This window comes from Drosophila willistoni (genome assembly GCF_018902025.1).
Source record: "Drosophila willistoni isolate 14030-0811.24 chromosome 2R unlocalized genomic scaffold, UCI_dwil_1.1 Seg167, whole genome shotgun sequence".
NCBI classification, from domain to species: Eukaryota; Metazoa; Arthropoda; class Insecta; order Diptera; family Drosophilidae; genus Drosophila; species Drosophila willistoni.
The window spans coordinates 21,091,156-21,105,196 of record NW_025814050.1 but is presented as its reverse complement, the minus strand read 5'-3'; the positions used below and the strand labels follow the sequence as shown (position 1 = coordinate 21,105,196).

At 34.1% G+C, this 14,041-nt stretch overlaps 1 protein-coding gene across 2 annotated transcripts in view; it reads left to right on the top strand.

Annotated features, from left to right (window-relative positions):
• Positions 1-1,279: 1,279 nt before the first annotated feature.
• LOC6641975 (E3 ubiquitin-protein ligase TRIM9) overlaps positions 1,280-14,041 on the top strand; it is an 86,182-nt gene continuing 73,420 nt past the window's right edge. For both annotated transcript variants that reach the window (XM_023175874.2, XM_002065528.4), the window contains exon 1: positions 1,280-2,546. In XM_023175874.2, the coding sequence (XP_023031642.1) occupies positions 1,656-2,546 (891 nt within the window). In that variant the 5' untranslated portion in view covers positions 1,280-1,655. The remainder of the gene's footprint in view (positions 2,547-14,041) is intronic.

The window sequence follows — 14,041 nt, the reverse complement described above, 5'->3', positions numbered from 1 at the left end:
ACAGCAAACAAAGAATTATCCGAATCTTAACAAATAGTTCTTGAAACTATAACTTAGCTAAATGTTCTTAGTGCAACAATAATTTAAGAATGAAAACTAAGTTACCCCTAAAAATATATACCACTATACCTTTAAATATTTTATAATAATTATTATTATTATTATAATTACAAGTATAGAATATAGTTGTAAACTATCAACCTAACTATATTTTACAAGCACTGGCAACTAAGGCCTTCGACTTGTTGTTAGACGAAAACTACATCCATACACTAGCCTGGGATTCAAACACGGATCCTCATTGTTCAGTTGGCTAAATGACTGGGCCACTTAGACAACTAATCTACCGAGGACTGCAATTAATAAAGAACCATACTTTTTAAATTGTTAAAATAACGAAAGCAACCTCATTATTACAACATAATGTCGAGGAATTATTTTCAAGCTATTAAAGTCGAAAATAGTCTGAAATAGTTAAAATATAATTGTTTGGAAGTTGAGTTTATTTTTACAATAATTCTTATGAAATTTACAACATTTTTCGGATAGATAAATACATATACTAAACTGTATATTAACTTCTCTTTTAAATGTTATTAAATCAATTTTTATTAAGCTGTTCTATAAAGAATACAAATTTTTTAATTTATTATTAAAGTCATTTCGAATTAACAATTAAATGTTTTACCATATTTGAGATACATTTGTAATTTATTAAACAAACAAAAATTCCAGCTAAATGTATAGCTAATGCCTGGTATAATATTCTCTCTTTGGCAGGGTATACACCAGGATCTCCACCCACATTGCATGCATCAAACTTGCTCGACGTCGGCCATCGAACATGTTGCTGGCTGGCGGCTCGAAAAGTATCTGCATCTTTCTGTGCGGTATTTGTATCTGTATCTGCTTGTGACGTCGGTCGCCTATTCAGTTGTTATCGTTTGTTGTGGCAAGCGGTTCTATAGCGCATTTCCAGTTTGACTCAGAGTTTCGTTGTGGACGCTTGTGTCGGCGGGTGAATTTTGAATCTTTCGCCAATCATTTGGCCACCGGTTTTGTGAATTTTAACGTGAAAAACTCGAAGAATATTGGAAATGAAAAACAGAGGAAAAAATCTGAATGAGTGAAACGAATTACGTTAAATGAGAAATACATTGTCAAAAATATTGTTTTAAAGTGTCAGAAATCGTGTGCTTAAAGATCTTCAATATTGAAAAGTGTAAACATTCTGGAAAAATATTTAGTAAATTGGCAAAAAAGTGCAAAAAATTGGCAAGGATCACTAAAAATATTAAAATCTGTAAATTAAACAGCAAAACTAAAAATTCTGATTAAATTTTGAATGAGTGAGATACATTAGGAAAAAGTGAAAATATAAATTGCGACAATTTGTTGAAACATATGTTTAAAATCTAAAATCTCTAAATTTACTTTGAGATTTAATAAAGAGATAACATAGATTAATCTGAAAAATCCATAGTTAAACAGTTTTAAACATTCTTGGAAAAATTAAAGTGTAAAAGTGTAAATTTTTGAAATAAAAGCAATCGCAATGTTTTTACAATATAATCAAAACTAAGTTGATAGCCAATCGAAAAGGAGGTTTTTGGCAGTGAAATTTGAAAGGAAAATCTTTATTAAACAACTAAGAAATGGAGGACGAGCTAAGGTGTCCCACTTGCAAGCAATTGTATGCGAATCCTGTGCTATTGCCCTGTTTCCATGCTCTCTGCCTTGGCTGTGCCTTGGATATACAGCAGCCGTATACACCGGGTGTAGGAGCTGGTGCGCCGGCCATAGCATCTGCTGGTGGAGTAGCTGGACCACCTAACACACATTCCGCCAATGGCCATCACAACGGTGGAGTAGCCGGCCACGGATCATCTGCTGGCAATCCGGCAAATGCCCGACACAGTTCTCACAGTTCTGCTGCCAGCACGGCCAGTTCGAATACCGGAAGCGATAGCTGCACCTCAGATCAGGATCAATCGGATAAAGTTAGCATTTTCAGTGAGGCCGATTCCGGAGTAGTCTGCTGCTCAAACAATTCTCGTCCAGTGTCATATGCCGGCTCATCGGCCACCGCTCCAGTTGTTGCGCCTCCGGGTGCAGCCTTTTGTCTAACTTGTCCACTTTGCCGCAAATTAATATTTTTCGATGATGGAGGCGTAAGAAATTTACCCACTTATCGCGCCATGGAGGCAATCGTGGATCGCTTTTGTGCCCGGGAGGCTTTGCGTTGTCAAATGTGTGAAACAGATCCACCGAAGGTGGCCTCGCTCATCTGCGAGCAGTGTGAGATACGTTATTGTGATCCGTGTCGGGAGTTATGCCATCCGGCTCGAGGTCCTTTGGCCAAGCACAATCTGGTCAAGCCACGTGGCGCTGCCCAGCAAAGGGAATCCGTATGCGGGGAACATGAGGAGACTCTATCACAGTATTGTTTGAATTGTAAGATCCCAGCATGTAGTTCATGCATTGGAGAGCAACGACATCATCAGCATGAAGTCCAGTCCATCAATGTAACTTGCAAGGCACAAAAGGTGAGTAACCCATATAGAGTAAAGAAATGGAAAGTAAACAGTGAAGAAATTGATTGAGAAAAAGCTGGGAAAATGTTAAAAATCATCTATAAACTATTAAAAAGGAAAACCAATAACAGAAACATTTGGAATAGAATTTTTTCAAGTCTACGCCAAGTAGACTCCGATTGAAAGGGAAAAACTATAAAAATGGAGACTAATCATCAGTTTCTATATACCCTCAACACTATATAGTTGACCGATTCGATACACAATAGACATTTACAAGACCTCAGGGCAAGGAAGCACATTCATGTAGTGAGAGAGGGGAAAAAAAGAACTCATATGAAGGGTGGGGAATGAAATGCTGGCCATATTATCTGGAACAAATGCAGTCCATAAATGGGACAGAGGGGTGGAAATCGTGTCAGAGAGGGGTGGGTTTAGCGGTGGTGGCTAGGTACAACATGAAAAATGTTGCAAAATACTTCTGAAATGTTCAACTGCAATTTTTGCCAGTGTCATAAATTGTAGAATGGAAAAAAAAGCAGGCCAAGGATACATTCTAGAAATGGTTAAGGGGCTGCAGTGAAACAGGTTGGGAAAGTACCTGAGCAGGTAGTTGCAACAATTTTATATCCTTTTCACTATATCCCTCTCTATTGCTCTCTCTTTTGAGGGGGTGTAAAAAAATGTGACAAAATTTTGCCAACAACAAGAACTACAAACTAATGAGTTGTTGCTGCTGATGACGACGGTGATGACTCTTTCTCCCGCTTCACTCATCGCATTTTATCTTATCAACACAAAAAATTTTCGTGGCACAGCAAATGAAATGAAAGTTGATTCAGTGCCAAGGGGAAAAAAGGTAACACGAGGGGCTGAGGCAAAGAGCACTTATGCGGGGGAAGCGGGCATGAGGCATGAGCCTCACCTGGCTGGCATGTGCCATTATGTGATGGTCGTCGTCGTTGATGATGATGATGATGTGCAGCTGCCTTTTATTGTTTCGTTTGAGTCAGCTGTCTCCAGGATCAGAGATTGTATATACATACATATAAAAATCTCCTTTTTTTTTGCCATTGTTCACCAGCATGAAATTATTTGCCAAATGTAAGATGATTCAACAGCCGGAAATATTTTTCATTTGTCACTGGAACTGCAGTTAACTGAAATGTGATTCCTAGCCAGGTTTTGCTATCAGTTTCTGATAACAGAATAACACAAACATATTGATAACATGCATAAATTTTTGTTTATTGCCGATCGAAATGAACACAAATTTGACTTATAACTGGGCCTTGTAACCCAAATAGATATGCAAAGTAGGTCTCCCCCCCTCCAAAGTGTCCTCAAAAATGGGAAACAGAAAAAGAAATTCAATTTTGGAAAGAAATTAAAATTTAAAATTGATTATTTCAGTAATGAGAATGATTGTTTAGTATTTGAAAAAATCTTTATTGTTTCATTTATTAATGCAATTTTTATTTTAATGACAGTAATTACGTTTTTGTTCTTTGTACTCAGAATATTTTCAAATGATTTATTTATTTCAAATACCTAAAGATGTTCTTCAACCATATTAAAATTTAGCCTAATTATTCAAATACAAATTTATGCTTTTTTATTGGATCAATCAACATATCAAATTTTCCATTATATTCGAAAGTTAATGTATTGAAATAATTTCAATATTTGTATGTACTTGTTTTATACTGTGATTGATTTGGTCTTAAAACTCCAAGGTTTTATCTATGATTTGGATATACTATTAATTTAAGAAATTCCAATTGAACTACAGTTTCAAGTGCTATATTATCTTTAAACGGCATTTATAAAAAGAGTCTTAGAATAACTTTTCAAAACAAAACAATTTTGTAGACTTTTTCGAAGTCTTTGTTCTTTTACTCCCAATCTTGACTTGTACTCATCCTTTTTCTGGTTGATGGTCACTTCCTGTGCGCGTTTGTGAAATATTTCGCATTCATTTCTATACGAAAAATGTCTTTCATTTTCGTTGCTTGTCGTTTTCACTCTAGTTTTTCTATTCCCATTTTCCTGTCTTGTTCTTGTCTTGAACTGTCTCGACAGTTGTCTGTTATTTTCGCTGCAATTTGTCACTTTTCACACTTTTTCACTTGTTGTGCGTTGTTTCTGTTGTCCTTTTTCCATTCTCATTCTTATTCAAATTCTCATGTTGCGTCCTTGTGACTTTGGCATATTACAAAAATTTTTTGGTTGCGATGTTTTTCGCTGTTTGATTTGACAAGCAACGGGAGAAATAAAAATGCAGGTAACTAAAATAAGCGAAATAAATATCAAATGAAATACCAAAAGGGAAACCATTTTTTAAAGGGCTTAAAGTGCTTCTGTTTTATAGGGTTAACTGTTTTTGGTTTAGGACTTTATTTTACAACTTTTCTTTGTGCGTTATGTGTATACATATTTAAATTTCAAATCAAGTTTTTCTCTTATTATTCTTACGCTTATTGTTCAAATTTTTTAAGTTAGGCTTAACTTTCTTTTGATTTTTAAACTTGTAATTTATATTTCGACGTTTCTTTGAATGCATTGTTAAACGTCCTTTTCTTTTTTTGACTTGGGCTTTAGGCGCACGAGTTTTGGTTTTTATTGTCTTAGTGACATTTTCAGGTTGTTTTTCTATATCTGCCTTAATAGGATGAGATTGTCCGAGGTTTTTAAACAACAAATTATCATTGCTTGAAGAAGTGTCCAACTTAGGTTCCACCTTCTCGGAACTGTCCTTTTTCCTTTTCCTTGCATTTATACATTCATGCATATAGACATCTCGTAATGTGATATTGTTATAGGTGGCATTTCTTATGCCCGGTGGATTGAAATCGCCCTCAAGTGGCCATGGAGTATACCATCCTGGTTGGGTTTCTTCCAAGTAACCACGTTCAAGTAGATCGTCAAGACTTTTCCGCATGTGACTAATCGATTTAATCATATCTGAATATGTCAAACCATTTCGACTAGCTATTTCATATAGAAGTTCCTCCTCATGAATTGGGCGTTTAAGACTAATTAAAATATCCAATATAATATTACCCAATGACATGGTAAAAACATAAAATGCGTTCAATTTTGATAAGAAAACAAAAGTGTAATGCTTATATAATGAAAATAGAAGCAAAGCAGATGTGTTCGAAATTTACAAGTCGAGTTTTCAGTTCAGAATTTCAGAATGCTTTGTGAAGAAACAACATTTGGTTGGTGAAACAAAAGTCTACTATAATTCCTGATAAAATATATATTTAACTACTTTACATAGACCATTGGTTGCTTCTTTAAGTGAAACACTTGAATTTTTTGACTTCAAAAAGAATGTCAGAAGAGTCGTTTATTTTCCAAGTGCCAAGTTTTTTCTTCTGACAAGGATAGGAGAACTCGTGAGGCATAAATTCCTTCCTTAACTACTACCTTTTACGCTCCCAAAAGAATCATCCTTCTCGAACTAATTACAAGCCAATTACGGAATTTTTTTTCGACTTATGTATGTATAAGTGTGTGTGTGTATGTTGAGAAGCCAAATCAACCAATATAATTAAGCAGAAAAATGAATTACATAATTAATAACACACAAAATTCAACGCTGGAACTAATTAACACAACACACACAGGACTTGCAAACTGTTTGGTAGAGGAGAGAGTGGAAGAAAGAAAGAAAGGAATGAAGGAAGGAAAAGGAAATGCCTATTAAAGCCTCAAGTAAAAATTTGTTTCTGCCTAAAAATGATATTTTGTCATGAGCTTAAACATTTCATTTTTTTTTGTGGATATTAAAAGCCTTATAATTTACCTGTCTACCTTTTATTTTTTTTAGGTGGGGTGGCTCTGTTGTTGTTTTTGTTCCTTCTCTGGAGTATAATTTTCAGGCATTTTTCAAATGCTGAATTTTCCTTTTTTCGTGTGTTTGTGTTTTTTGTTTCTTGTTTTTGGGTGTGTTTGCTGTTTTGGGGGTCCTCGGGGGCTTTCCCTTTTTCTGTTTTTTGTTGGTGTGTTTGCGTTTTGTCGCCATTGAAATGGCCAGTTAATGTTGCCAGAACTTTTAGCCATATGTAAGCATTACTACTATACACAGACGTATATCTATACATAATGGAGTCACGTGTCTCTGTATTGCAACCCAACTATTTATAGAATTATCCCATTGGGAATACTTCTGTCTATTCCCATTTCGAAGTCATCAACATTTTAATTGGCACGTAGTTTTTGATGTGGACAAAAGATAAAATTTGGGTAATTGATATTCCTTTGCCTTCGATCCAAACTGGACATGCATATCCCCATCAAAATGTCAACTAGCGGGGACGAAAATCATTGGCCTTTTGGTGTGATCCTTTAAATAAAACTAATAAAAAAAATGTTAGCATATTAATTTAAAATGGAAAAGCCCGTTCAGTAAGTAATTGTACTTAAAATATTGTAAAATTTTGTTATTGAATGAGAAGGATTATCTAAAGAGATGTAGAACAAAAGGATAATAAAAATTAAATTCAATTATACCAGTTAGTAATCTAGTTATAACTAGAATTACAAGCTCTGGCTAGAATTTGGCTTTCTGAATATGAATAAGAAATCTATTTCTACATAATAACTTGTACCTTAATTTATTTACATTAATTTTAGTTTTAACAAACATGGATTCTATATGATATGATAATATGATAAAAAAGGATAATAGGGGAAAAGAAATTGTAAAGAATGCAAAGTTACCTGTTTTTTTTAGCCTGACTTTGACTATTACGAAAAATTAAGATAAAAAATGAAACGTTATATGAAACTTTTCTTTTTAGGTAATACCTTAATTTATGGTCTTGGCTGTAGACATTTCCAAGCATCGGTATTACTGGGTAGAACACAGGGAAAAGAAAAGAAAAACTTGAAGTTGACCTTTTCCTGCTTTGATAACTTTTTAATTATTCTTCCACCATAAATGTCAAAATCAACTGTGGAGTTGGAGTTTGTAAAAGTGCTGTGAGAGAGAAAGAGGAGAGCTAAGTGGAGTAGCGTGAGAAGTGGAGTGGGGGGGACTGCTGACCCCGCCTAGTTGTTGGTTGTGTCAGCGCTTAGCCGGAAAATTACATTTTCGCTAGGCTTTTCAACGCTAAATGCGAAATTACCACAAAAATGTACAAAAAAAAAGTTAATTTTTTCTCTCATTTTCTCTGCTGTTTTTTGTTTCTTCCTTTGTAATTTATGCGCATTTTGCATGACCCAAAGCAATTGTCAAGGTTTTTGTAATCCTGTTTCCTGTTTCCCTTTTTCTTTTTTCCTGGTAAATATTTTTACCAAAATATTTTGCTTAGCTCATTTTTGGTATGTTTTGGTTTTTGTGTTTTCATTTGACCGCATTTTTGGTGGCTCTCAATTTATTGATTTTATTTTCCATTGATTTTCCATTTTGAGATTTTCTAAATAGTTTTTCTTGTGATCAACCCCCATAACCTCACCCAGTGACCCTACGAACCATTTCTTTAAATTTTAATGGCCTTTTTTATAGGTTTTTTTATTCTTTCTGTTCTTGATTGCATTTAAAGGCATTTTTCATGTTGAATGAAAAATTGTTGAAACTATTTGAAAAATGTCATAAATTTCATAATAAATGTTGCATTATATTATTGAATAATTGTATACCCTTTAAATACATAGGATACATTAGTTTTGATTGCTCGTTTGTGGAAAATGAAATTGGTATTTGAATTTTGTATATGATACTTAATTATTTGGCTTTATTACACAAAAATTATTAAGTCTCATTTTTCTTGGACTTGGAAGGGTATTAAAACTTCAGTGTGAATATAATATATTTTAAATACTTAGTTTCTTATCACCTCACTAAAAGTTTTTAAACATATTGTCGACACTCGCCCATAAATTAGAGCCGATAATTATAATGCTCATTGAACAAACCTGCAAACTAAAATACATTTAATTTATGTAAATTCCATTTGTTTACTTTCATTCAGCACAAAACCAACACACACACACACACACACACACCACACAATGTTTTAATGCTAAAATAAATTCTTTGTTTTAGAACTCATTTAAATGATAAATATATACAAATAAATAATGGCAGAAAAAATGAATAAAAATGTATAGAGTGTTGGCGGTTTTCTATTTGCTTTAGATAGTTGAAATAGTTTTATTTGTTAAATAAATTATTGCACATTTAAGTTGGAACTATAAATTAGCACAAATACTTATGCAAATACATATATTGAATTTAATCAGAGTAGATTTATTTATTCATTAAAAATTCATTCCAAAAAGGGTATGCACATAAAAAAGGTGGAATCTGCAGTTGCAAGTTTTGCCTTTCTTTTTCGCTTCATGTAGATTGAATTCCCAACTACTTTTAGCGTTGAAGATATGGGATAGCCCTTAGAACTGTGGGTTCTTTAGCGGAGTCTGCTGATGATAGAACTTTGTGGTTCTTGAAATAGCTATACAGACAACCTGCTCAGCTTTTGTGCTGCCTATGGTTTTAAATCTTATAAATTGGTATGATATTGACTTCAACCCGTCTTAAACCCAGTTTTGATTAATTCCAAAAATATTTAAACAAAGAAGTATATAAATTTACATAAGGGGATACATTTAAAGATTCTAGTTCTGAAGCTTTATACTTCTTATTTTCTGTACGATATTTTTAGAGATAATATTTTGAAAAATATGTCAACCCAATCTTAAAGATGGGAAATATTTTTTCTTGCGTTTTCTGCTCTAAAATCTCTATAAATGATTTAAAACAGTTCAATCCTTACAGGGATTCCACACACCTTTAACAAAATTCACATTAACACTTACTGACCAAAGACCCCCAAAGGACAGGAATCCCCACACAGTTCCCTACAGCTCCCTACTACGCCTCACTTCATCTCACTTTTTCTTGCTGCTTTTCTTTTTCATGCAAATAAAATTTTGTTTAAAACAAAAAAACTGAAACCGTCAACAAGCTCGTTGACAGTTGGCACTCTGCAGGACATATAAAAAATGTCGGCAATATATATGTGTATATATGTATTTATATAGGGACATAAAAAATACATTTAGTCATTGCGTATATATAGTAAAAAGTATTTCATGTTGTAGTTTTTAACGACACCTTATAACTGTCTCGTGCCACCACATGTGGCATGTATGTAGTAGCTGCAATGCACCCATATCCCCTTCCCTCCACTTCTCCTTGGACGGGGTGAGTTTTTTATGTGTGTATGCGGTGGCTAATTAAAAAATGAATGGGTAGAAAAAAAACCCGAGAACAAAGAATGGAAATGGTTTTTTACTGGCCATTAAATGAGGCGAGGAGCCGTCAAAACGTTTAAGAGTCATAAAAGTCAACCCTGCTTACCCTCAAAAAACCTAAAACTCCTACCCCTATCCCAATCTACTCCGAACCCCTATATAATCAGCAGACTTAAACTTAAATTGCATAATAACTAAAACTGTTGAATTATTTAGTTAGAGTCAAAGCTTTAAAATGTTAAATTTTTACTGTGTTCACTTGGTTGGAATATTTTTTCATTGGGTTCTTGGGTTGCCCTTCTTTTATCTTTTCAATGGGGTATATTAGTTAAAATCAGGCATTTGCAAGTTGCATAAAAAAGAATTAAAAATTAAGAATTGTTAGTTCTTACATTTGATTATTAATCAATAAAGGTTAAATATTGAGAATTCATCCAAGTTAATTCGTTAAATTTGTTAGTTTTGGCTTCTTTTTTTGTTATGTTTAAGGCTTATAATATTGTGATTAAGTTAAATTTTGTAACAATTTAATAGGCATTATATAGAAGCAATACCATTTAATCCAAATATTCAAGGGCATTACATTTTTTTTTTATCCTCGCATTGTCAATACGCATAATTAAAACTCAATTTTCACTTTGTGTTCGAAAATTTCATCGTTTTTTTTTTTGCTCTTCCGCTTAATTTGCATATTGCCTGGACAATTTTTGTATTTGTATGTTAAATCAGTTGTAAATTATTGTAAAGCGTTTTTTTTTATTGTGCGCAACGAAAATCTGTTAATTGAATAGTAAATAAAATTTACAGAAATCCTCGTGAAGAAAAAATAAATAAAAATGATGATAATCAATTATTGCTCAATAATTTGCTGTGTAAAAATTTTGCGTTCCTTTCCATTCCCTCGTCTAATTTGTTTTTAAGTCAACCTTAAAGCCCCTTAGAGAATCAATCAGCAAATCAGAAACGCAACTGGAAAAGGCATTGACATCATGTGTAAACTATGGAAGACAAATACAGACTACCTCAAGCTTATCAGTTGGAAAGATAACGAAGGCAAACAAACCAAAAACCAATCGACAATCTTGCTAATTTCTTTACTGATAACCGACAAAGTTATTTTGTACAACAGAAAGAAATGTTGAAGAATTCTTGGAAAAAAATGCATTAACTCATTTATTGGAGGGCAAAACATCAAAGCTTTAGTTTGTGATATGTGTTGGATATCGATATTATTGAAGCCAAGTTTTATTGGTCTATAAAAAAAAGATCAAGCTAAACAAAGGTTACTTGAAATGATAGGAAAAGATTATTGGAACTATTTTGTTCCAGTATTAAATGACATTTACTTTCTATGAGAAAATTGTTATGATATTTAACAAGTTGCTATAATTTTTTTAATTTAATTATTTTTTTATAACTACTGAAAATATATATATTTCTGTCTTAGGTTTCATTCCTTTCATACCTAATAAAAATCAAAAAGTATTCAGTATTTTATGACTTTTCTGTCTGTCTTGTTCTTAACTGATTTAATTAGATCACATCTGCAATTAAATATTCAAGCTCTTGATTACCATAGAAGCGATATATATCAAAAAGGCGCCAATATCAATTTCTTTCTCACCCATGAAAATGCTCTGGTCCGCTCTGGAGGAGGCTACTTATGAATTCAGTGGCATATCAAAGTGCAATTACATGCAGCACGTAGACCATAAAACCCGAATGCACTGACAGACAAACTCACTCAGTCACCGACTCGACTGACTGACAGATGTTTATCAACAGCAACAGCAAACTAAAAACAAAATTTTTTATTACATTTCCCAAGAAATCAGAATAGTAAAAAAATGCATATGACAAAGCTCTCTTAAAGACTAGAATCATGCTTTAATTTCATTCAAAGGCAATCGTCGATAAGAAATCAAGTCAAAGAAATCAATTAAATTTTATGACTAAAAGAAAATACACAAAATAATTGTGGTAAAGCAAAAAGGGTTTTCCGTTTCTGTCAATCAAAGTGTCAATCGATGGGTAGAAAATTGTTGCGGTTAAGTGGATAAGAGACAGAGGGAAGACTACAATTGCTATAGAAAAATAACTAGTTGTTATTTGTCGCCCATAACAATCTCTAAGTACCTACTATGTGGGAGAAGCAGTCACTAACAAAGTGCAGTACTTTAGTTAACAGACCAAACAGTGGGGCAAAACGAGAATCATTTAAGATAAGATATACATTCAGAGTTTATTCAATGGCATTTGCCCCACTGTTAGGGGAGATCCTGTTCGCTTAGTCTAACAAAAGTGACAACTTCATGAACTATTCAAAGTGCCTCAAACTGGCTGGATGGTTGGTTGGTTGGTTGGTTGCCTTTGCTTTCCCCTCAGGTGCAGGTGCAACTCCTTTTGTGCCTGGCATGTCCTGTCCAACTATTTGTCTCCCAGAGTGTGTGGTTAGAGCGTGAAGTGCTTTACCTTGGGTTTAGCTTAGCCCCCAACCACTAGACCTCGGTGTTTCTGTATGTGGTGTGGCCTGTCAGTTGTCAGCGTTTTGTTGACAGTCTCTGGACATTGTGTTAGACCCACACAAAGAGAGAGAGAGAGAGGGACAAAACCAATCGCAAATCCATTTCATTGTCATCTATAATTGATTCACATTGATTATTAAAATTTGATTTACTTAGTTTTAAAGATTGTATTCAATTTTTACTTTAACTAATTACAAAATTTCTCTTCCCTTTGCAGGTACGTCTTATAAATAAGTTCCCTTTGATTCTTCAACCGCAAGTAAGTCCTGAGCCTTGAGGTCAACAAACCAAAAAGCTTCTGCCCTCTGTGTTTGTCATAATCAGATTTCCAACACGTGGCCAAGTACTTGGACTCTAAAGACTAAAAAAAATACAAAAAATGAACAACAAAAATTTATTATAATTTTTGTTAATTAAATTTTGGTGTATAGAAAAGCCGCTTAAAATCATATTTTTTATTCTCAAATTCAAATTGTAGCCGCTGGGCAATGTGGTGGAATGGAATGGCAGTCAGTCAGTCAGTCAGCGCCTGTCAACAAATGCCTCATGACCCTCCTTCGAAAATTGAAAACGCAGTTTTTCTTTTTGGTTTTTGCTTTTCTCCCTCTGCGAGCTCTTCATCTGTCTGTGGGAAATTTTTTTAATCAATACGCAACCTGAGGCTGAAAATGTTGATAAATATTTTTTTGGTGGCCCTACACAGAGATATGAATTTTATATCATTTGGTTTTTCTTTTTATGCCCAAAGGACATTTTAAGGGCTTTTTGTTCTGGAGCCATGGAAGAGAGTGATTGAAATGGAATCACGGCCAGATTTAGTAGTGTTGAAAGCTTTCAGCACTTAATCTTAATTGATTAAAAATGTTTGTAATTTAAATCAGTTCAAGTTTAACCAAAATCAAATGTAACTTAAAAGCACTTTAATTAACCTCTCTGCAAAATCAGCATTTAACTAATTTCCTCTGTGCTCTGTCAATGTCTATATAACATTCCACGAATTCCCGTTAAACTGGATGGACCAATTAACGTCTCAGCTTGATAACATATTTTCTCGTCTCGTCTCTTTTAACTCGTTTTCGTCCATAAACACACAAAATTGTGGTTTCTCATCTCAACCGCAAATAAAAAATTAAATCCTTAATCACATAACGTTAAGGCTCAAGTGAGACCCAACCAACACAAAGTGAGGCAGACGAAGGGCAAAGGATTGAGAATAGAGAGAAAGCGAGAGAGAGAGGACCCTCTCCCTGGAGATTTCTGCACTTGTGAGTCCAAAAAGTGCCTCGGGCAAAAAAATATATACAAGTAAAATAAACAAAGCATTGCAGCAGCAGCAGAGGGCACGTGTTGTTGCTGTTGTTGGCTGTGCTTATGATATTATTGCACTTGTCACATGCACAGACACACACACACACATACACCACAGGCTGGCGACCCCATAAAGTATGCAAAGTTTTTATGCCAAAGCGCAAATGAAAACAGCAAACATAAAACAAACGACACGACTCAAACGTTACAACATGCATAGAAAGAGAAAGAGACAGAGAGACAGAGAGTAAGGGACAGAGACAGACGGTGGACAGGTGGTGGCATCCTCTCTCAGGTATGCATTTAGTCTTTGGCAAAGGCATGCCAAGGACCTCAATCTGGAAATATGTCAACAGAAGCTTTGCCTTCCTCAACTCAACTCAACTCATCTCGAAATCAACTCAA